At 44.8% G+C, this 24601-nt stretch overlaps 1 protein-coding gene across 1 annotated transcript in view; it reads left to right on the top strand.

The window, feature by feature from the left end:
• Positions 1-24601, top strand: part of ABCD3 (ATP binding cassette subfamily D member 3) — a 370248-nt gene that overhangs the window by 256169 nt on the left and 89478 nt on the right. The window contains exons 17-19 of the mRNA XM_086957398.1: positions 7971-8048; positions 8735-8800; positions 8925-9014. Coding sequence (XP_086813524.1) covers positions 7971-8048; positions 8735-8800; positions 8925-9014 — 234 coding nt within the window. The remainder of the gene's footprint in view (positions 1-7970; positions 8049-8734; positions 8801-8924; positions 9015-24601) is intronic.

Below are 24601 nucleotides of genomic sequence, written 5' to 3'. Positions count from 1 at the left end.
ATGCTTTCCTACCCTATGCAGAATGTATACCTGAAAACCAGTGAGGGAGGACATGACTATTTTTGGAATTGTCTTTAATCTAAAACTGTTTTGAAAGTCAGAATGATGGGCATCAGGATGCAACCCAAAGTATTTTGCACTTTGAGTCACTTACAATGGTAAAATACAACACTGCACACCAGAATTAAAGTATCGCCTTTGATATTCCTGAAGTGATTTGGTAATGATTACTAATTGTTAAATAACTGATTAAGTTTGTAAGAACTCATTATAGGAATGCACAGCTCTTGGGATATTTATAAAACATGTTTGTCACAGGATGAATCTTAATGGTTCTAATCAACAATTTATCCTAAGGGCAAACACATTTGTATTGTTGCTTATGCACGTAGTATTATCCCTCATCAGCCTTTAGTGATTGTAGTGTTAGAGATTTTCAAGCAAGAACAGTTGCTCGCTTGCAATAGTAGTCCTCTAAAAAGATCCACCCATGTTGCTCAATTGGGGACCTATTGTGCATGGATTTGATAAGCATGTTGATAATGTCCCGGGGGTAGTGTCTTTAAGTATGGTGCATTTTTATTTGTATTCTATTACCTTAAATAACTCTGTTGTTTCAGAGGATGGTACTAGCTATTATTCTGCACTGCATGAATCTGATCTAAAAGAGACTATTAGTTATAGATTCCTTACCTTAGAATTACCGCCAGGCGTCAGGCTGGATCCGGGGAATTTTTTTCTCAGCAGTACCCCTGCACATTGGTAGGTAGCGCTGGTTGACTCCACGTTCGTCTTCTGCATTGTGATCTTGAGGATGAAGTTGCAGTATCTACTTACACGCCGCCCCTGCGCGCTGATGTAGATTCTTTCTTTTTCCGCGCCAGCCAGCGCAGATCCGGAGAGAGCGTTACCCTTAGTCATTTTTTTACATGTGATTTTTAGACTTTTGTTTGACCTTTTTCGAGTCGTTCGACTCCTGGTGCGCGTAGGGATGTCCCATCGCCGAACATCACAAGATGTCAGTCACAGACCCACACCTCGTGTGCCTTTGGTGGCTGGAGCACAAACTCAGCCCGAAGTCGTGCTCCGACTGTCGGGCCATGAACCCAAAGTCTTTGCTGTAGCAGTTCCAAAAGCTTCTGGAGACTCGGCAGTCAGCTCTGCACTGCTCGAGGTCCCGGCCAGAGGGAAGTTGCGGAACTGGTAGCCGAGTCACCACCATCACTCCCCATCAAAGTCTTCGGGTAAGTCGAAGCACCTCAGTCAGGAGATTAGTCAGCCGACTGGATGCTGAATGGCGTCTTCCTTCGGCTACGCCCGGGGAGCCTTCAAGGATGGCTCCGAGCTCCCTTCCCTGGAGCCGGAGTGTCGGCTTCCTAGCTTCATGCATGTTATGAAGCTCTCCACTCTACTTTGGGTAGCCTGACTACGCCGGCGTGACTTCAGGCTCCACGAACTCGGCTGGGAGCTCTAGGCCTTTGATGCCAGCGGATCCGGTCCCGGTGCCGCAGAACTCCCAGGGATCCAGGCCTGGATCTGGATCGCCAGTCGACCTCACAACACCTCCTCTGTCACCGATACCTCAGATAACGCCTCTGCCACCGGTGGTGTCCCCGGCTGGCGTTGATTCCGGCCTCCCCCTCGACTTGGACATGGAGCCAGACTGGCATCGACTGACGCCGGTACAGGCACTGACTGGTACTTTTGTACCACTCTTCTACCTGGCTTTCCCAGTTACCCTGAGTGGCAGCCAGAGGAAGGTGGGGAGGACTGGGAGGAGTCTCCTGACCCTTTGACAGACCAGCTTGATGAGCTGGGTTGGAGAGAGGAGTTTGGTGAGGCCAGTGGTCTGGATACCTTCCCAGACCTTGGCATGCTTTCTCCCCCCTACCGTGGCCACGAAGGAGGGGGCCTCCTATGCTGTGGTGTTGCTTTGGGCATCTGTGGTGTTGCTTAGGGCATCTGAGGACCTGAGCCTTGAGCTTCCTATAGTGGCAGTCAGGACTAATCTCCTGACTGAGGTGCTTCAGCCAGCAATGGCCTCCTATGAGCCCCTGCTGCCGTTCAATGAGGCCCTAACAGACATGCTTCTGGGCACGTGGTCCAAGCCCAGCTAAAGTGCTCCTGTGGATAGGATGATTGCCCAACATCACCGCAGGGCCTGGGGTGACACAATTTTCCTATCCCAACACCCTACCCCTGAAAGCTTGGTGGTCCAACCCTCAACATCCAAAGGCACGTTCCCTTCTACTCCTGCAGATATGGATATCCAAGAAGCTGGACCATCTTGGGAAGAAAATGTTTTCTTCCGCCAGCCTAGGACTGCGTTCGGTGAACACTGCAAGTCTCTTGGGCAGTTACACCCACTCTGTGTGGGATATGGTTGTGCAAGTGCTGCCAGTGTCTGGAGGAGGCTCGGATCACATACTCCCGTGCTGTCGCAGAAGGGAGAGACGCTGCAAAGCTCGCCATAAGCTGTGGACTGGAAACACCGACTCGCTGGGTAGAACGATTTCTAGGTCCGTAGCCCTAAGGCGCTAAGCCTGGTTAAGATCCACTGGCTTTTCTGGGGATGTCCAATTGACTCTTTAGGACATGCCCTTTGATGGCCATCTCCTGTTTGGCGACAAGGTGGACCATGCGCTCGAGTGCTTCAAGGATTATAGAGCTATGGCCAGATTCTTTGTCCTCCCTGCCACTACTCGTCCTGTGCAGTCTGCCTTTTGCCCCTTTCCTGGCTACGGAAGGGTTGCCCGCCATGTTCTACCCAGGTCCACAGGCCGACACAAGCTACCCAACCTTTGCGAGGCCAGGGACATGGGACCCAACGCCGTGGATCGGGGGCCAGCGGGGCGTGCCAGTCCACCAGCACCTCCTCTGCAGCAGCCTCTAAGCTTTCCAGTCCGACCTTTCAGGGCCACCAGTTGCCAGTGGCCGACAGGATCCGCCATCACCTCCCCCACTGGCACAACATCACGTCAGACAGGTTTTGCAGATAGTCCGAAGGGGCTACTCCCTCTCCTTCAAGACTACTCCTCTCTCTATACCACCAACATTCCATCGCATGTCGGAGGACCACTTGGCTCTTCTCAGGAAGTTACTACTCTTGGCCAAGGGAGCTATGTAGGGAGTCCCTGTCCCAGAAGGTCACGGTTGTTACTCCCACTACTTCCTGGTGCCCAAGAAGGACAAAGGCCGACGTCCTATCTTGGATCTCAGGGACGTCAACCGCTTCAACCAGAAGGAATAGTACAAAATGTTGATATTCGCTCAGGTCCTGTCTGCCCTCGACCATGGGCTTACTTCCACATTCCCGTCCTGCCAGCCTCCCACAGGCGTTACCTACGGTTCACGGTAGGGCACAAGCACTTTCAGTTTACCTTGCTCCCCTTTGGCCTTACCAGTGCCCCTCGGTTGTTCATGAAAGTGATTGCAGTGGTTGCAGCTCCTCGGCACAGATCAGGGATTCCAGTCTTCCCCTATCTTGACAATTGGCTGTTGAAGGCGGGCTCGCCCAAGGCTGTTGTCTCCCACCTTCAGGCTACAGCGGACCTCCTGCATTTGCTGGGGTTCACTATCCACGTGCCGAAGTCTCACCAGATTCCCTCTCAGAAGCTTCTTTTCATCGGAGCAGTTCTGGATACAGCGCAGTTTTGGGCTTATCCTTCCTAGCAGCAAGTTCGGGCTATGATACCGATGTTTCAGTATCTATCCCAATTTTCGGTGAGATTGACCTTGAGGCTGCTGGGCCTCATGGCCTCCTGCATCCTGCTGGTGGACCATGCCAGGTGGCATATGCGGGCTATGCAGTGGGACCTGAAGTTCCAGTGGGTGCAGCATCAGGGGAATCTTTCTGATGTCGTCCAGATCTAGGAGGGCACTATAAACCAATTGCAGTGGTGGCTAGCTAACCAGGATTGGGTCAACGGCAGATCCCTCTCCCTTCCCCAATCAGACTTCACAGTGGTGACAGATTCTTCAGTTCTGGGATGGGGCGGAGACACAGGAGAGGCGGAGATAGAGGTTTCTGGTCTATGGCGGAGTCTGGGCTCCACATCAACCTTCTGGAGCTCCGGGCGATTTGCCTTGCACTGAAAGCATTCTTTCCTTCTGTCAAAGTAAGAGTAGTGCAGGTGTTCATAGACCACATCACTGCCATGTGGTACTGCAACAAACCGGGTGTGGTGGGGGGTCATGGCTGGAACATAAGGGCATGTCCCTGTTGGTTCAGAACTTGGCAGGTTCCCCGAACGCCTGGGTGGACAAACTCAGCCACCTGTGCATGATGGATCACGAATGGCATCTTCAATCCGAGGTGGTGCAAGGTCTCTTTCAGCAGTGGGTAGAGCCTTGGTTGGATCTGTTCACCACCGAAGAGAACACGCAATGCCATCAGTTCCGCGTGTCGGAATTTCCAATTCGGAACTCTCTCGCCGACGGTTTTCAGAATTGCTGTCTTCTATATGCCTTTCCCCTATACCACTTCTGCCCAGAGTGCTGAAGAAGATCAAGCGCGACCGAGCCTAAGTCATTCTTGTGGCTCCGGATTGGGCAGGAAGAGTCCAGTATCCCGAGCTCTTGAACATAGCCATCGATCCTCCAATCGGGATCTTCTGTTGCAGCAACAGGGGACGATTCTCCACACAAACCTGTCCATCCTCCACCTCCTTGCTTGGAGATTGAGCGGTGACAGTTGACAGATTTCAACCTTCCTCCCGTGTATGTCATCTTGGCTCCCAGGCGTCCCTCCACTAAAGCGGTATATGCCTCTAGAAGGAACACATTTGTGGCATGGTGCTCAGCAAAGGCCGTGGACCCCCTTTCTGCCCCTCTTTCAGAGGTTCTCCTCTTCATTCTTTCTTTGACCCAGCAGGGCTCTGCTCTGGGCACCCTTCAAGGCTATCTTTCGGCCATTTCGGCCTTTCTTTGCCTTCCTGATCAGCCTTCTCCTTTGAAGTCCCCCATTGTGTATAGATTACTCCCCTTTTTCCTCCTATTCCTTTTGCAATGCCCCAGTGGGACTTGAATCTGGTCTTAACTTGCCTTATATGTGCTCCTTTTGAGCCACTACATAATTGTCCTCTCAGACTCTTGAACTTAAAGACTGCTTTTCTGGTTGCCATCACCTCTGCTCACAGGGTGAGTGAGCTTCAGGCTCTTTCTCCTAAACCTTCTTTCCTTGCTTTTCATCCGGACAAAGTTGTCCTTCGAACTAGAGCTTCTTTTCTTCCCAAAGTGGTTGTCTCTTTCCACATAAGACAGGCCATCACTGTGCCCACCTTCTTCCCGCCTCCTTCCAAGGAGGAGAGACTCTACTGTCCGGATCCAAAACGTGCATTATCCTTTTTATTTGAATTGCACAAAACAATTCCGGGTGGACGATCAACTCTTTGTTGGTTATGTGGGCACCAAGAAAGACAGGGCTGTGCAAAAACGGACTATCTCTCGATGGGTCGTCCTTTTCATTAAGATCTGCTACTCTTTGGCGAAAAAGGAGCCTCCTGTAGGACTGCGCACCCATTCCACCAGGGCGATTGCAGCCACTACTGCTTTGAAATGTGGAGTCCCTCCTCAGTGACGACTGCCATGCAGCCACTTGTGCATCAATGCACACTTTAACTAAGCATTTCTGTCTGGATAATCCAGTCCGGAAAGACTGCTTATTTTGCCGTTCAGTTCTCCAGGACTTTCTGGTGTGAACTTAGTTCGCTGACCCACTTCTGGGGTTGGTATTGCTGGGGTATCTATTCCAAGGTAAGACCTCTATAACTAATGGTCTCTTTCAGATGAATAAGTTACTTACCTTCAGTAACAATATATTTGTAAGAGACATATTAGTTAAAGATTCCTTACCGCCCCAGCAATCCTCTCTGTTCTGTCAACTGACTTCTAGAGTAAGGGACTCCCTTTCAGGGCCCTAGTGTCCTGCACCAGTGGTCAGTGTCTTGCATGGCTCTGGGCTTCTGGCATGTAAAGAACTGACTTCAGCGTGCAGGGGCAGCATCTAAGTAGATACCACAACGTCGAACGTAGATACCATCGACCGTGTCAATGCCATTGGCATCCAAGCCAAAGCTAAAGATCTCATAAGATCCTTCCTAACAGGCTGTACTCAGACGGTGCAGCTAGATACATTTTTATCAGAACAACTGACCTTACCCTTTGGTGTTCCTCAAGGCTCGTCCCTTAGTCCAACCCTATTCAATATCTACGTCACTGATCTGGCAAGGGTAATCAAGGACTGGGAGATGAGCCTAACATCCTATGCGGATGACACCCAGCTGGTTCTTACCATCTAAGACAATGGAGAACAAATAGCTGCCAGTTTCCAACAGGGCATGCTAGCCATCAGTCATTAGATGTCATCTAACTGTCTTAAGTTAAACTCCAACAAGACAGAGGTAATGACTTTTGGCAAACTTACCCCTTTATGGTCTGATGTATGGTGGCCTACTGATTTGGGTCCTCCCCCACCCCCTGTTACCAAGGTCAAAAACCTTGGTATAACATTAGATAAAACACTCTCTTATTCAGCTCATGTCAATACCACGGTGTCATCTTCTTTCTTTAAACTGAAAACTATAAAAAAGATTCTTCCTTATCTTCCCCCCAACTCTGGTAAAACTCTGGTTACATCATTTGTTATGTCCTCAGTGGACTATTGTAACGGACTTTTAATGAATGCCCAAAAGAAGGTCATTAAGAGGTTACAATCTGTACAAAATGCTGCAGCCAGACTACTTTCTGGCACCCCCAAATTCAAATCCATTACCAACACTATAAAAAACTACCACTGGCTTACAGTTAACAAAAGGATAAAATTCAAGGCACTCTGTATAGCTTATAAAGCCGCGCACAAACAAGGCCCGCGCTTTCTCATTGATCCATTCACGTTTCATGTCCCCAATCGTTCACTTCGGTCCATGAATAATTTCACTATGACAGTCCCTCGCACCAGAACAGTTGCATGGGGAGATCGCAGCTTCCACATTGCAACCGCCAAACTTTGGAACTCCCTTGATCTAGAGATCAGATCAGCTCCTACTCTTATCTTCAGAAGAAAAATTAAAACATGGCTCTTTGACCAATAATTCAGTTCTTGTTTCTTTCTGCCTCATTCACAGCGCCGAGACGCCCTTGGGCAATTGTTCGCGCTCAATAAATTTCATAAATAAAATAAATAAATCCCGGCGATCACGATGCCCCTGACTAACTCAGTCCACCGACGCCACCTACTGACGCGCAGGGGTACTGCTGAGAAAAAATTCATCGGATCCAGTCTGACGCCTGGGGGTAATTCTAAGGTAAGGAATCTATAATTAATATGTCTCTTACAGATATATCGTTACTGAAGGTAAGTAACTTGTTCATCAGTTCTTTTATCTTTCACATGTCCCGATAGCACTTCCTACCCTGCAGCTGCTAAAGCTTTTCATTTTCCCTGTCTTTATCATTGTGACATCAGCAAGCTTTACAGTAAAAATACACAATAGGTTGGTTGTTACAAATTGTGCCAGGTGTGTTATTCTTGGATCCACATCATCCAAACTTCCTAGTTGATAGCGTACAGCTTTTTTTATTGTGTGAATCTGTCTTCATTCATGGCCATTTTTAATGGTTCAAAGTGCTCACTTTCTGGTGCTCAAATCTGGATTGTATGGGTGATAAAAATTTCTTTAAAAAAATGTAAGTAGTTGTTCTGTTGAAAAGATTACAGACGATTAAAGAAAAGATGACTCCAAGATAAACATAGTCCGAGGTACACTATTCATTCTAAATTGTCAATAGGAGAGTCTTGGTTGACAGTTGTACTAATTCATTTCATATTTTTCAAGCATCACCATTTATCATTGTATCGCTTTTGTTCCTCAAGTTGTCACATGGTTCTTCAAAGACCTTTGTTTTTTATTCACAATAGGTTCAAAAGTATAATTTTTGAAAATGCAATTGTTTTTTAATTTGTCTTACAGGTGAAATCTGGAGCAAATGTCCTGGTTTGTGGTCCCAACGGATGTGGAAAGAGTTCCCTTTTCCGTGTTCTTGGAGAGGTTAGTATCTACTAGAGTCAAATAAAGTGGTTAAATAGTGCACCCTTTTTATTTTTTTATAGTTGCTCGGGTATTTTCCCACATTGTGAAGAAGCACACTATTTTCCAAAGTATGTTAATTATCATTAATTTACATTGTCAATTAACATTGTCCACAAATCTAAAATCGGAAGGTAGAGGCTAACTGTGAAAGGAAAGGGTGCTGAAAATATAGTCCTAGGGAATGATTTACAAACATTTAAAAGCGGTGCAAGTTTTTCTTTAGTGCAATAAGCAAAGCTAGGACCGCAAATTTGAATGTTGCAAGCAAAAGCAGGATTTGTTTAATTTAATTGAGGGAAATCATTGTGATGAAGTGCAGGGTATTACTTGTGTGTATAAATGTATAGTTTATCTTGGCAGAAAAAGAAGCACTGGTCTTTGCTCTCTTAAGATAGCTACTTAACAGTGCCTGATCTACTCAGAACGTGGCTTTACAATCAGACGAAATACATCTGATAAAAATCTTGCTTACGATTATCCACAAACGTAGCAAGGCTGTGAAAGCTTCATGATGTGTAAGAATCTTAAGTTCCTGTTTTTTTTAATCTCACTCTACTAACTGTTGAACACTCCTCCTAAAAATCAAGTTGGAAAAAAACATAAACCTAAAGCTTTTGTTTTATTAATCTCCTTTGTCCCCACAGCTGTGGCCTCTATTTGGTGGACGTCTAACCAAACCAGAAAGAGGAAAACTATTTTATGTTCCTCAGGTACTGTTTAGTGTCAAGTTCTTTTATTTTATATTTTATCACCATCCATATGTTAAGAGTTACATATAAATAAATTGCAAAAGTATAAGTGTGCAAATTACTTAAAGTCACCATTTTCCAACAGAGACCGTACATGACTCTGGGTACACTTCGAGACCAAGTGATCTATCCAGATACAGTTGATGATCAGCGGAAGAAAGGAATATCTGATCTGGTAAGAATGAGGTTTCATGTTGGAGCCTACCTGAAAACTTGGAGAGTCCAGCCATCTCTTCCTTTCTCCTCTGCCATACTTCCTCCCACCCCACATGTCCCCCTGCGTTTTTGGTGCTGTTCTCTTGTGCATGCTTACCTGCTTCTTTATGCCCTTCTGACTCCTTTTCGTTTCCTCCCTTTGACCCAACAGCATTTGGGTACACACTTTTTACTAAGAATCTCTCCTGATGGAATTACCTTTGCAACATGACTAATGCGAAAATGAATCATTCATCCGCGTTAATTACATTCATTGTAATTTTTTATTGATTTCAAATACACGGATACTTCAATTCCTATATAAAAGCATGTCTCTAATGTATTCATTATAGCTGACTTGTGACGTCTCTAGTCACCTGTAATATAGCATTGATGTAGCTGCCCAACTCTAATAAGGTATTAAAGTCGAGCTCTGACATAACAATGCCTCCTGCCAGCAACCATGGTGAAAGGTAGGCTGTGGACCATTATTATAGCTGCAGCATAAACAATGAATAGTAACTGGCCTTTCCTTATTCTGAAACCCCGCAACCATAGCAAGTATCCAAGGATGAAAGGTATGACAGAGTATAATTACAGCTACAGTTTAAACAAAGAAAATGAGAACTACTTTTAATTTTTCTAGTGTATTTTTCTTAAGTGAATAGTACTTATCAGAAAGGAGATATTTACATCAGCATGTTTATTTTTGCAAGCTGTTGGTTATAACAGGACAGCTAGAATTCATCTGCTTGTTCTTAACTACAGAATGTATTTAATCAGACTTGCATGAAACTGGTTGTAATGTATTTTTGTAAGCACATACTCGTTGCTGTTTAGTCTGTTTAATTTCATACTACAACTTACGCTTTTATTCTTCACATCTACAGCCAAACTGTCTCTTTTTTTATATGAAAGAGCTGAAAACCAATCTTTTAAGTGGTTTGTGGGAGAAGGGAAGGTATCATGCATTATAAGAAATAATCTGGGCTCACTCCTTTGTGTGTTTCCAGAAATCCTTGTTGACTTGTTATATCGCTATAATTTACAGCAGGGGATACTTTATTCCATATATAATCCAAACCACAAACACTTAATGATGCCAACAATACACTACTACAATTTAACAATGTAATATCGATTAAAAAGGTAAGAACAGCACAGTATTCCTATGTTCATAAATAATTCTGTGTCAAAGCGCCAATTGTAATATTAGTGTTAAACTACAGTAAAAGAAACAATCCGAGCTTTAAGTATATCTAATGCCCACACTGCCTCCCTAGTATGTGAGTTTGAAGTCCAAGACTGCTCATGAGTGAGATCAGCTGTACATGTTGAGCCAATCTCTACTAGCCCCTCTTGTTCCGTATTATCATTATAATATGTTGTTGTTCTCTGCTTGGGATATAGCTGAAGTTGTACATAACTGCTTTGACAATGAATTATCTAAAAAGTTCGAAATTGTAATTGTAGCTACAAGAAAATTGGCTTACCACCCCATTAAAATGCCTGTAAAAATGCATGTTAAAGAATGCCCAAAAAAGAAGCACTGTTTCAATCATAGGGGGAGTTATTAACAGTAGAGCTGTATGGTTTCCCCTGTTCAGTAGGATCTTTTCGTTTGTTGGACAACCTAAACATTGGGATGGTGCCAGACTGAGTCTTTGCACCACATCAGGATATATTGGCATATGACCAGCTACCTCATAGTGCCACCATACGTATCCCTCAACCTAGTTAGGTAACAGATGTTTCGGGCAAACTCTGACCATGACCACCCTGAACATGACAATCCTGACTCCCCAAGGAATCGTGCTATCATACCTAGAACCTTTTCGCTCGGTCACTTGTGCTCATTCAGAAAGATGCGCAAGAAATACACAGGCGTTTTTCGTGTGGCGGTAATAGCCAAATAATTCAGTGCATACTGACTAATGCCCCGAGTTAGTCAGTATGCACTGAAATATTTGGCGATAACCGCCACACAAGACACACGACCCGATTGGCGTGTGAATCAAATCCTTACTGACGAACGCCCAGAGTTTATTCCAGGAATCAGCAACTTTGTTCGCTTGATGCAGTACCTGTCCAAATAATTTTGGAACTTTATCTGAAAACACAATAAGATAAGGTGGAGTTCTTTTGGAAACCTGAGATTGGGTACCAACCCTTGGACTATGCGATAAGGTGTTCGGATTTTAGCCCTGAGGAAGCCCTTTTGGGTGAAACGCTTTGGCTGAGGCTTTGTGCATCTCTCAACATATAATATCAATAAAGAAGAATTCTTCACACTGAAGACCCTACGGGGTCGTCACTTTTGCACATTATATGTTATTTGTTGTGTGCCTCTCTTCCATCCTTGTATATATCTTTGTATTGGGTCTTGTGGCAGTGGACCTTAGAGGTGGGCACCTGTTTTGCGTACATTTAGAAACTCATATAGTGATAAAACGGTAAGTGTGGCTTTAATCATCCCTCGCTGCCATCGCATCACTTCAAAGCATGTGTATACATAAAATGTGCTCGAATATATATTAGAAAGACCATCCTTAAAGATTTTTAACTCTGGCACTATGGTGATGACAGAATAGGACGATAGTTTAGTACTAGAAATCAATAATATTTTTGCGGCTGATGGACATTATGGATTATTTTGAATTAACATCTACTTTTCGCCAGCACTGCATAGCAGCCATTTGTGAAAAATTGAGATGAAATGAGCTTGTGTATGATTGAAACGCTGAACAATCTACTGATTGAGTGAGGATATCAGTGCTAGAATGTTGGGTTGTCCAGTTGTTGCTAATAATGTGATGTTTGTCAACTCATTATGTTCTGATGTTCTGATGTTTACGTTTTCCCTCATGAACCCCTCCATTTGCCAAATTGGATTCTGAGATTTATTTTTTTTCGCAGCAATTACGTTGTGTGCCAGCAGGTGGCAGCGTGAGGACCTGATTTGGAGCCATCCCACCCAAGAAGTGATGTTGGGGCCACAATACGATTGCCACCTTCGTGCATCAACATCAGTTCCCTCCATGCCTTCTGATGTGTCTTTGCAGTTCTCTCCTTTCATGTCTGTCACCTGACAGACTTAATTTGTTGAACATTTCCAAAACACTCCCAAGGTTCAGTCAACATGTCTCCTCTGAGAGACAACTAATTTTAAATAGTGCAAGGTTTGCCACAAACAGACATGAATGATGGACCCTTCACAAGGTCTGTCTCTGGTGACTGGCCTCTTCTCCTGACTCAAACTCATACAGGGACTGCACTTGGAAGAATCTGAAGGCAATTTGGGACTGCAAGGCCACTTTTTACCTTGCAGCGCACCATTGGAAGTCTTGGTTGAAGCATAGAATGTGGAGACGTTCTTGTTCCTGAGAGAGGTGGTTGTCCAATCCAGCTCCCCCAGTAAGCCAAAGAAAAAGAAGCACAAAAAGTCTAAACATAGACCCCCTTCTTCCTGACACTCTCACTAGGAGAATGCATATGGATATCGGGGTACCTTGAAGTCTGTCTCGTCCCCCTACCTCAGAACTTATCCAGGGCCTAGTCCCGGTCCAGCCTGAATTCCCAGGCCCACAGGCAGCACTGCAGCTGATAATGGCCTTCAAGGAAGCCATGCTAGAAATCTTCAGTACTCGACCGGAAACCTCTGAAGCACTTTTAGACCCCAGGGACCTGAGAAGGCCTCAGACAATTGTCCAGCAAAACTTGCCCAGGTTGAATTGCCCAGCATGGCTACACCATATCCTTCCTTTTCACACCATCAAACAAGCACCTAAACCACAGTGGCATCTGGAAGACCACTTGTTCTTTCTCCTACAAGAAGTTCAAGCTCTCTTGGAGAAGGGAGCTATCAAGAGGATGCTGGCATAGGAAGTCAGGATTCGGAAGGACAGTTTTAGATCTCCACCCCTGAACTCCATCCTCAAGAAGAGCAAGTTCAGGATGCTCACTCTGGCCCATGTTCTGTCTGCCCTTAATCCATGAGACTGGATGGTGGCATTGCACCTGCAGGACACCTACTTCCCCATCCCTGTCCAGCATTTCCAGAGATGCTACCTGCTGTCCCATGTAGGCCATGGGCACTTTGAGTTCTTGGTGCTCCCATTAGTCCTAACTAATGCCCCTTGGGTGTTTTACAAAGTGATGGCGGTGGTCACTGCCTATCTTCAGGGGTTGGGAATACCAGTCTTACCATACCTGAACAACTGGCTACTGGAGGCTTACCACCTCCAGACGCTGGCCAATCTCGTAATATTGCTGGGATTCTCCATTAATGTGCCAAAGGCGCACCTATCTCCTTTACAGAGGCTCCCTTTTAATGGCGCCATTTTGAAAACAGTGTTTTTTTTAACCTTCCCTCTGCCTCAATAAGTCTGGGACATTTGGGGTATGATCCTAATGTTTCAGTACTCTACATGGGTCTTTGTGAGAGCAGCTCTGAGGGTACCAGGCGTCCTGCTAGTAGACCATGCCACATGGCACCTGCAGACTGCAGTGGGATCGGAAGTCTCAGTGGGAACAGCACCAAGGAAACCTCAGAATCTATCTGGATGTTGGAGGAGACTGCAAAAGATATCCACTGATGGTTGCTGGACAGAAATTGAACTGGCTGCAGACCCCTCCCCTTACCTTATCTAGAGCTAAAGGTTGTGACTGATGCACCTTTGCTGGGTTGGGGAAGTCATGTGGTCACTCTGGTCTCTTGAGAAAACCTACCTCCACACAATCCGTGATCTGCTTGGCACTAGAAGCCTTCCCCCCCACCCATCAAGGGAGAACAGTCCAGGTGCTCATGGACAACACTGCAGTCATTTGGTTTTTCAACAAGCAGGGCAAAGAGTTCATGGATCCTGTGCAAGGAGGTTTTACACCTCTGAAACTATTTGAGTTGTCAGGGCATTTCCCCAGTTGTACAAAACCTGGCATGATCTTTAAACACCAGGATGGACAAAATCAGCTGCCTTTGGCTAGTGGCTCATGAATTTCAGCTGTACACAGAGGTAGCGAAGGGTGTCTTTTAACAGTGCGGAGAGCTTTGACTAAATCTTTTCTCCACCTCTGAGAATATATCAGTGGTTTTGCCTGTCGCAGTTCCCAAGGCAGTCCTCACTTGGAGATTCCTTTCAGTTAGACTGCAGCTCCAAACTCATTTATGCGTGCTCCTCTACCTCCCCTGCCCAAAGTTCTAATGACTATCAGGAATGACCAGGCCCAAGTCATTCTAGTGCCTCTGGATTTGGCCAAGAGATTTTGGTACCCCAAACATCTGGCCATGAGCATCTGTCCTCTACTTCGACTGCACCTTGCACCTGAGCCTGCACAAGTTAAACCTCCATGCTTGGAGGTTGTGCAGCTACAGTTGACTGCCTCCCATCTCCCCCCTCCTCAAGAATAATATTTTTGGCTGCCAGATGTCCCTCTACTAAGACTATCTATGCAGGATGCTAGAAGACGTTTGTTATTTTGTGGTGTTCTCTGAAGATCCAAACATTACAGGCCCAGTTATCTGATGTCCTTCTAGTCTACTTGTCTCTAACCCAGCAAGGACTTGCCGTGGCAACAGTTAATAGTTATTTGTGAGTCTTATCAACCTTTCTTACTTTGCCTGATCAGCCATCTATGTCACCTGTTGTGATGCTGTTTTTGAAATGGCCAATCCATATGTTTCAGTCAAAACCCTTTGTGGTGCCCCAGTAAGACCTCAATCTGATTCTAACATCCCTGACGTGCATTCCAATTGAGCCTATGCACTGCTGGCTCAAGAGATTGCTCACCTTGTAAACTAAATTCCTTATTGAGATCACACCAGCTCATTGTGTTAATGAGCTGCAGGCACTTTGTCTGGCAGCCATACACCACCTTCTTCCCAGACTAATTGACACAAAGTTCCTCCCAAGAGTTGTAACTTCTTTCTTTGCTCCTCACCTGTCCAAGGAGGAAGATAGACACCATCACCTATACCCAAAGAGAGCCTTGAGTTTCTATATCGATCGCACAAAAGATCACCAGGCGTACAATCGACTGTTTGTGGGGCAAAAAAAGAGTAGTGCAGAAGCCGACAATCTCCAGATGTAGTTTTCTTTGTATAAAGATCTGCTATGGTCTTGGTACGAAGTAACCTCTGGATGGTATGCAGGCTCATTCGATCTAAGCTAAAGCGGATGGCAAAAGTACCTGATTTAGACCAATACCAGGCTGTGACATAGTCGTCAGATCACACATTCAATAAGCACTAAGACTGGTCTGGCAAGAAGGGCGATTTAGTTGTTCAGGTATCAGAATTTCTTGGTTTTGAGCGATTTCTCACACTCCTGGGGAAGCACTGTTTTAGTATGTATTCTACATTTGCGGAATCTGCGGTTAGACTAATGCAATAGGAAAACAAGTTACTTATCTAAGGTAATTCCTTTTTCAGTGGATACTCAAACTGCAGATTCCTCACCAGCCCTTTCTCCATTCTGTGGTTTAGATTTTTTGGTCCACACTAAAGTTTCCAATTGGAGAACTGCTTATATGCATAATCTGATTAATAGGGTTCTGTGTCTGATGATGCAGCCAAATGTGCAAAATAAACTGATGCTAAATGATGGATGTAATGGTAACATTATGGTCCCAACATCACATCCGGGTGGGACGAACCTGATGCTGAGCCGCACAACTCCATAATTCTGTGTGCAAGGGAATTGCTGAGAAAAAAAATCTTCGGATACAGTATAGGACCTTGGGATATTCCCAAGGGGAGGAATCTACGGTCCGATAGCGTATTCACTAAAGCCTTAATAAAGGTAAGTAACTTGTTCTTCTATGCCGATATCTTGATTTGATTTCCAAGTTATAATGGTTTTTAATTGCCTGTAAAAACGATTTGAGATTTTCAAAACATTTTGTTTTATGGGGATGGTATGATGAGGTCCACTAGACCATAAACTGGAGGTGAAGTTACCTTCGAAGAATTTATCAACAAGCACAAAGGTATAGACTGTGTTAAAACCTCCGACATTGATCTCCATTTAGAAAGTGACCATAATCCACACATTCTTTTTTGGCTAAAAGTCAGTTGATTCAAAATAATTGAAGCCGATCATAAGCGATAATCTTTGATATCAACCGCTTCTTAGTAAGCACAATTCTCTCATAGAGGTTGGCGGCATTCTGAGTTTGAAAGAAAATTTCATCTTCACCTCTTAAGATCATCATACTGTAGATTTCTAAGAAAAACTATTAGACAACCTTAAGACCGAATCGACAAGTGAAAACGGAAACTAAACTTTGAAAACTTGGACCAAACCTGATTTTGTAGGATAAGTCCAATTAATCTATTCTTGTACTTAAGAAATCAGATTCATTATCTTTCCAAAGAAGCTAACAAGATCTGGACTGGTGTAGGTTTATGACCAAGTACTCTAGTGTGCTGGCAGTGTCTAAAATGGAAGAAACCATTAAATCTATGAATCTTTGTGGTGGCAGGTGTCAATAATGGGGCGAGCATTGCACCGCAGAGTTTTCCAGAGTGACGCAACCAGTATTGAGCAGACTATCTACTGTGGTGTATTGATGTGGCATGAAGCCCAAAGACTTGGAAGGAACAATTTTGGTCCCAGTCTTTAAAATGGGTGTGAGGGCTTCTCTGGATAATTACTCTCCTTTTAGCATGTTTTCTCCTACAAGCAATTTGTTTCTGAAGATTATCTTTACAATATTGTCCATGGAACAATTTACCTCTATTACAGCCACGATCAAGTCAGGTTTTCCCCTGCCCTACATTCCTACAAAGGTTTAGAAGTAGGCAAGGTCTGATCTTGCTTAACTTCTGTTGAAGTTTACAATAATTCTCTTGTATACCACCCGAGTGGAAACTGGCACTATTTATTTCAATTCTGAACAAGAGAATTGCAGATCAATATTTTCTTGTCAATTTTCTGCCCACTGCGCTTCTCAGTTTTGGGGTCAAGATCTTGGAGAAATATGTTTATTTGCTGCAGTGGGCATATCTGAAGCCTTGACGGAAGGCTGCTGATGTGTTTTCCAGAGGAAGGAGAAGGAGGTGGTCGAAAGTAATGTGGACGGAGTGAGGGGCGCGGGGCTTAAAGGTACAGGGGAAGACGGGAGTGAGTCAGTGAGAACTCAGCATTTGGGCGCTTTTGGGGCACAGAGTGCTGGGTAGTTTGGAGTCGAGTTGAGCCCAGGCCCTGCCTCATTCAGCCCTCATGCAGCCTTCCCCACTGTACCGCAGCACCTAGCTGCACCACCACCATCTCCTCGCGTGGCAGCGGAGTGGGCATTGGAAGCTGCCACTGTGGTCTGCAGTCCTTGCAAGTGGCATAAGTGGTGTGGCGGCAGCAACAGGCTGCAGATGCCCTGCACAGCATGGAGGTGGCCAGCATTAGGCTGGTGCAACCTGTGCCCGCACAAAGTTCTCTACGGTTGGGTACAAGACGGCCTCACACTGGCTCCTGGAGAACCGCAGCCTTAAGGCCCGGCAGCGCAGGGTACGCCTGAAATCCCTGGGATTCACCTGCCTTGTCAAAAACAGAGACACGGACTCTTCGTCTGGCGTAGAAGATGGTATTTATTAGCTGCAGCTAGTACAGTAGTATTAGAAGTAGTCGGTACAACGAGGTTCAAAAGAGACTGCCACTTAACTCCGTGGCGCACAGGTTTATATACGATACGATACAATACAATGCAAAAATGCAATCACACAAGAGCATGAGCTATAGGAAAACGTTATAGACAATGTTTTAAGACCAAAGCAACTCAAGTTCCCGGTTCTGTTTGTCACTCAACCCCTTAAGTAAATCACAAATGAATCCACACAATTCCATTTACAAGTAGAGAAAACACAGCTGCGTGTTGTAGAAGGACAGTCCTGAAACAGGAGAATGCATGAGACATGTAATGAAGGACAGCAGATAAGATAACTTAAAGGAAACAATGGTGTAAACCAACATGTAGTCCGGAAGGGGATTAATCAGCTCAGACAGGAATTAGTGTACTCGGCCAGACCCTGACACTCGTTAGTAAACATAAGCAAAGAAGCCACCTGACACGCAAAGGCAGAAACGACTCGAACCAGTTGCCTGATGTGTCTGCTGTTGACCAACGGGCCCCAAAAGTGAAGGAATCCTTTAAGGAAATCTCCTCCCTCTTGTTCTGCCGTGTCTTTGGCATCAAATACACCTCTGCTATGTCTAACTCTGTGGTGTTCTGACGGAGCTGTATATGTAGGGGGAAGGAGAAAAGCAATGTAACAGGTTCCAGAAAAGTTGGAAGGTAGCCAAGTATAAGCTCGGTCGTTACAGACAAAATATGTTCCTTGAGACGGAACTAAAGGAGGGAAATCAGGAGACGAGAAAATATGTGTACGAACATTCTGATTGACGTCCGCTTTCTTGCTGTTGACTTGGAGACAAAAATTACCTTGATGGGGTACAGTCCATACTGGAGAAGACTCACCCTTTTTAGTTTTGTCACCAAGGATCGAGACATAGTGGGTAACATTCCATCCGTCATAAGCTCTCTTCTCATCTAATGGAATCTTATTCTTCTCTATAATCTTAGCCATTACCACTATACCTTTAATCAAGGAGCTGTGACTGAAATCTAGTCCTTTCCAGAAGTTCTCACAGGGCTACTAAGTCTGTTGTGGTATGCGGCTGAAAACCTTGTCAAATAGGCCCAAGCTGAACCTTCGTATGAGAAAGGAAGAACCAGATATGGCATTCCCTTTTGTGTATTTTGTGGCATGAGTCCGCACACCCAACAATCAGTCATATTAATGGCCAACTGATGTTGGTGCAACAACTGAATAAACTTATTATTCATATTCAGCTCTCCTTATCTGTTCATGAGGGGGTAGAGTATGCATTTTGTGTGAAAAGACAGAAAGACGAGAAGGCAAAGAAGTTGTAGAATTAGCAACATTTCTTGATTGCAAAGCATGTATGATCCAGCCTGTGCAAGCTAGTAAAATATGAGAGTGTACAGTAGTTCTGGTTGACAAAAGAGCTAAGGGCAAGGCATCAGGCCCAGGAAGACCCGTACTGGCTTGAATCTTGGCTAGTTTAAGCTTGAGTGTACCATTGTAACACTCAACCAAACCCGCTGACTGTGGATGGTTAGCCGCATGGAATTTCTGTCGGATACCAAGACCAGAACATACTTTCTGTATAATCTGGCCCACAAATTCACTTCCATTGTCACTCCAGACAATGCGCGGAAAACCAAATCTGGGAAAGAATTCCTTAATCAATACTTTAGCAGTCGACAGAGCAGTGTTATCTTTCAAGGGGTAGGCCTCTATCCAGCGGGAAAAGGCACATACCACCACCAGAACATACTTGAGGTTGTTGCAGTGATCCATGTGAATGTAATCAATCTGCAACACTTCAAAAGGGTATGACGGGGGAGCAAAATGACCTACCGGAGTTGGGGAACCTTTTCCTGGGTTATGCATTAGACAAACATTACAATGCTTATCCACATTTTCTGCACACTTCGGGATTCCTTCATTCTGCCATACCGGGACCAAGAGCTTACATATGCCTTTTGCACTAATGTGAGCTCGACCATGAGCCATAGTCCCGACCGGCAACACATAAGCGTCCGGTAACAACCATCGCTGATGTTCCGACAACTCCGTCCAACAACCCGTTGAATCTAACATTCCCGTACTTTCTTTCCACGTACTAAATTCCTTCTCAGTAGCCTCTCCCTGAATCTTTTTCACACTCTCAATAGTGTCTTCACGCATTCCAATTTCCCTCACCCAGTTTGCAGGACCTGCCACATACATTCGACTAGTGGTGTTTCTAGCTGTAGTTTTCGCTACCTCGTCTGCAAACGCATTTCCACGACCCACATCATCTCTAACTTTCTTATGTGCGCTGCACTTTATGATCGCTATTTGTGCAGGTAAGGTAAGTGACTCAAGAAGATCAGTCACTAACTGACCATGCTGAATTGTTGTCCCGTGGGAGGTAAAGAATCCTCTTTCCCTCCACAACTTGCCAAAACTATGTGCAACACCGAAAGCGTACTGACTATCTGTGTACACATTCACTCTCTTTCCCTTCGACAGCACACACGCTTTAGTCAAGGCGATCAACTCAGCTGCTTGGGCTGAATTATGTCCAATACGTGCCGTCTCAACAATTGTGCATAGAGTGGTGACAGCATAGGCAGAAGTAGTTTCTCCATTTGGAAGCTTAAAACAAGAACCGTGCACCCATAGGAACCCGTCCGGGTCATTGAGCTGAGTGTCTTTTAAATCAATCCTACCCTTCGTTTCTTCTGTTCGGAAAAAACAATCCTGCTTTTCCTGATCGTCTTTCTCATCTGGGAGCGGCAGCAGTGTAGCTGGATTTAACATGTTACATCTTTGGATATGTACATGGCTTGCTAGAAGTGTCAGCTCGTAACCAGACAAGCGAGCACTCGTAAGATGCTGCGTCTTGGTTCTATTCAACAAGGTATCCACTGCATGTGGAACCATAACAATAAGTGTGTTATCCAACACTAATCCGGCAGACTGTCTAATAGAAATTGTGGCAGCTGCCGTAGCTTTGAGACAACTGGGCAAAGCTTTAGCTACTGGGTCTAATGTAGCGGAGAAATAAGCACATGGCCTCTGCTTATCTCCGAATTGCTGTGTCAAAACTGACAACGCGCAACCTTCACTCTCGTGAACGTACAATGTAAAGGACTTACTATAATCTGGGGTACCCAACACTGGAGCAGAACACAAGGCAGTACGTAAGTCAACAAAACTTTTCTGACATTCATCTGTCCAAGGGAGCGGATGGGGCGTATCTTTCAACGTTGGTGCCACCAATGGTTTCGCCAAAAGTTAAAAATTGGAAATCCATTGTCTACAGTAGGAAGTGATACCCAAAAAGGCACGCACTTCTCTGTGTGGTAGGTACAGACAATTGTGAAATAGCATGAATATGTTCTGTGGTCAATCGCCTTCCCTCCTTCGACAAGAGATGACCTAAATAGGTCACTTCTTGTCGGACATACTGCAACTTGGAGGACGATACTTTATGATTTAAAGCAGCCAAATGATGCAACAACGCAACAGTCACACTCTTACACACATCTTCCGTATCAGCACCACCAGTAAATCATCTACATACTGAACAAGCGTAGCGCCTGGAGGCAAAGAAAAAGTATCAAGTTGAGATTTGAGAGCTTTGCTATAGATGGAGGGACTTTCACAATAGCCTTGAGGAGCTCTTTTAAATCGGAAACTTCGGCCACCCAGAGAAAAACCAAATATATCCCTACTTTCTTCAGCAATAGGAATACTAAAGTAAGCGTTCTTGAGGTCTATCACTGAAAATCAAGCTGCAGAAGCAGGAATCATTGGCAATAAAGCTGTAATATCCGGAACAGAGAACTGTGGTACCACTATTTTGTTGACTTCCCTCAGGTCAATAACAAATCAATAGACAGGAGGCTGTGAAGGATCCGTCCTCTTAAGGATCAGAAGAACAGGGCTGTTACAAACATTGCCTCTGGTCTCTTCAACCACACCTTTCTGAATAAAATCATCAACAATAGCCAATAGTGCACTCTCTCCATCACTAGAAATACGATATTGGGGAATGCATGGCATTCTAACATTATCTTTAACTGTGACAACATACGGTGGGATCGCAAGACGACCCACGTCATTCGGGCCCGTGGCCCAAAGACTTTCTGGGATAGAAAGCAACTCGGGTGGAAACTGGTCCCGGGACAAATACATGGAGGACATCAATCTCTTTCGCAACGTAAGATGCACACCAGAAGGAGAAAAATACAATGTTGCATGCAGCCTTTTCAACAAATCCGACCCAGCAAATTCTCACCACAACCAGTTGTCAGGATAAGTGAAGCTTCCAAATCATAAGGACCAATCGAGACAGGCAAGGGGCAAGAAACAGTATTACGGACTGGGGCGCCAGAAAATCCCACAGAGGTATTCATTAAGCCAGACAAAGGTGCCCCAGGGAGTTTAGAATTAATGATCGAACTTCTCATCGCACCAGTATCCAAAAGAAACGGTTCTGAAACACCCATAGTATTGACTGCGACATACGGCCCATTTTGATCTACTGGAATCGACACAACTCCCTTACTTTGGCCATGGCTGTCCTATTCAATCTGAAAATAGTCAGCCCTATCTTCAACATGTTAATCATCATTGTAATATTGTGTGGACGGAACTGTCTGTTGGTCAAAGTAATTCGAAGTAGATGAAGGAAAAGAACGCTGCTCCTGAGAGGACGCACCTCGTCCTCTACCTCTAGATCCGTTCTGTAAATTACCACGACCTCGGGGAGCGGACATCCCATCATTACGCTGTAATAAAACTGGGCAACCATTCTTGAAATTTCCTTCTTCCCTACAATATGCACATTGATTAGGACCTAACTACGGTCGCGGCGTAAAATACTCAGGCTTCTGCAACAATCTCTGAAACTGTGGAGGCTGCTGAAACTGAGAATGTTGCTGATACTGATTAGAGCGATATGCCTGCTGCAAAAGAACCTTTGTTTTCAAATCTTTGTTTTTCTTCTCTTGTTTCTCCTTCTCCTCCTTATCCCTATTCTCGTAATACTGTGCATTAGCCAATAGTTTAGCAGGAGAAGAGACAGCCCATGCGCTTTCAGAACTCTTTAATTTGTTTGATAACTTGGGAAGCAAATTATATATGAACTTGTCCACAAACAATCGCTGACCACCCTCTATACTCAAATCCTGACCACTGTGGTCAATAAACGTCCCTTCGAAGCGAGTGAAGAAATCCGAGATACTTTCATCTTTCTTCTGCTTGCATGCGGCCAGCTTATCCCAATTTACTCGCACCGCAGGCATCATTGTCTTCATCAATTCAATTATTCTACCTGGAAGAGCCGTAATCAAATACTCTGGTTTCGCACCACCCACCTGATTCGCATCCGCAGCTCTGATAGCAGCCCAATCACCGCCTAATTCAGCCACATGATTTTCCCTAAGAATCCTTGCCCATATACCTTGCGGAACAACATTTCCAAATAACATATCAATGTCTGCCAAATTCATAATACAGGCGTCAGCTGTTTGGGACAATTCTTTGTAATATCTAGCAGGATTTTTACGGGGGTCTGGAAGAGTTTGTATAAGCGCCAATACTTCAGACCTTTTCCAGGGTTCGTGGAACCATATACGCTGGAAATGAGCAGGGTCAGGAGGTGGGCCAAGCACCGCTTCTCTCCATACGGGAGGAACTTCACGCATTGGATAATTCTTACTACCTTATTTATTGGCGGGATCAGCCTCGGGAAAAGGACAAGGACAAAAACATTGTTCGAAACTCAATGAGTCTATTCACTGCCTCTTCAACTCGATGTCCTACAATAAAACCCTTATCAAAATCAGCGTTTAATTTCAGTAGTTCCGAAGGAACTGTATCTGATTCCATATCTTCCCAACCTCTAATAAGAGTTTGACACAACATTGAAAACATATCTCTGCGTGGACTCTCCCCATTGATAGAAGCAACTCATGATATCTTCGGTACTATATTCTAGTCCATGCTCAATCCATTTACGAGCGAGAGAACCCAAAACTACTTTCTCATTCGTAAGAGGAAGTTGACAACAAGATTGTCGTTTAGAAAAAGCTGGAGACAGATCTAAAGACCCAAGAAGAGGAGAAAAGAAACATGAAACGGCATCTGCTATCCTCCTCTGTGAAGTAGGAGAATCCCTCAAGAGAATAGGAGGCATCACAGATGTAGAAGGCAACGGAAACTGAAACGTAGCAGACTGAAGAGTAAGAGCGGGAGAAGGTGGGGGCTGAATTACAGACTGTGAGGATGGAGCAGAAGCAGGCAAAGAAGCATTACTAGGCTGAACCGGTTGCTGGACAATTGGCAATTGAGCAACCACTTGTTGAGCAACGGCAGGGGGTAACGGAGGTGCATTAGCATTTTGGACATAAGGCGGAAGGGAATTCAATAAACAAGACATTAAGGCATCTTCTTCAAATTCCTTATTTTTATTCGAAGAGGAAGTAGGCAGCATCGGATAGCATCTATCTATCGCCATACGATGTTGTCCCTCTAATACCTCCTTCGCACCATCTACTTTGTTATCTTTAAACTGTTGGGCAGCCTGTAAAATCGACATGTCTTGTGCTTTCTTATCCTTTTTTGCTTGTTTGATTTCTTTCTGTTTGGCTTCTTTACGCCAAAGGCGAAAGGAGTCAAACATGGCCGTCCGGGCTTTTCTTCTAAACAGAATCTATTCCAAATTATCTAGTATAGAGGGGTCAAAGCTACCATTCTGGGGCCATCTCAAAACTCCACTATTTTTCGTATATCTGACCCATGTCTCGTTAAAGGTAATGGGACCAATACCGTGTTTCGAATAAAGCTCATAAGTGGGAGTTCCAACTGGAGGGATCGGACATGATTCCTCCAACTGGGAATCCCTCGTACAACCTAAACAACAAAATCTTTTAAACTTACTCAGCCCAGGCATAGTCACTTCTCTAGACTGATCACAAACAACAAGGGGGTATAGA

This window comes from Lissotriton vulgaris, chromosome 1_1 (genome assembly GCF_964263255.1).
Source record: "Lissotriton vulgaris chromosome 1_1, aLisVul1.2, whole genome shotgun sequence".
NCBI classification, from domain to species: Eukaryota; Metazoa; Chordata; class Amphibia; order Caudata; family Salamandridae; genus Lissotriton; species Lissotriton vulgaris.
This window is presented reverse-complemented; position numbering and strand designations above follow the sequence as displayed.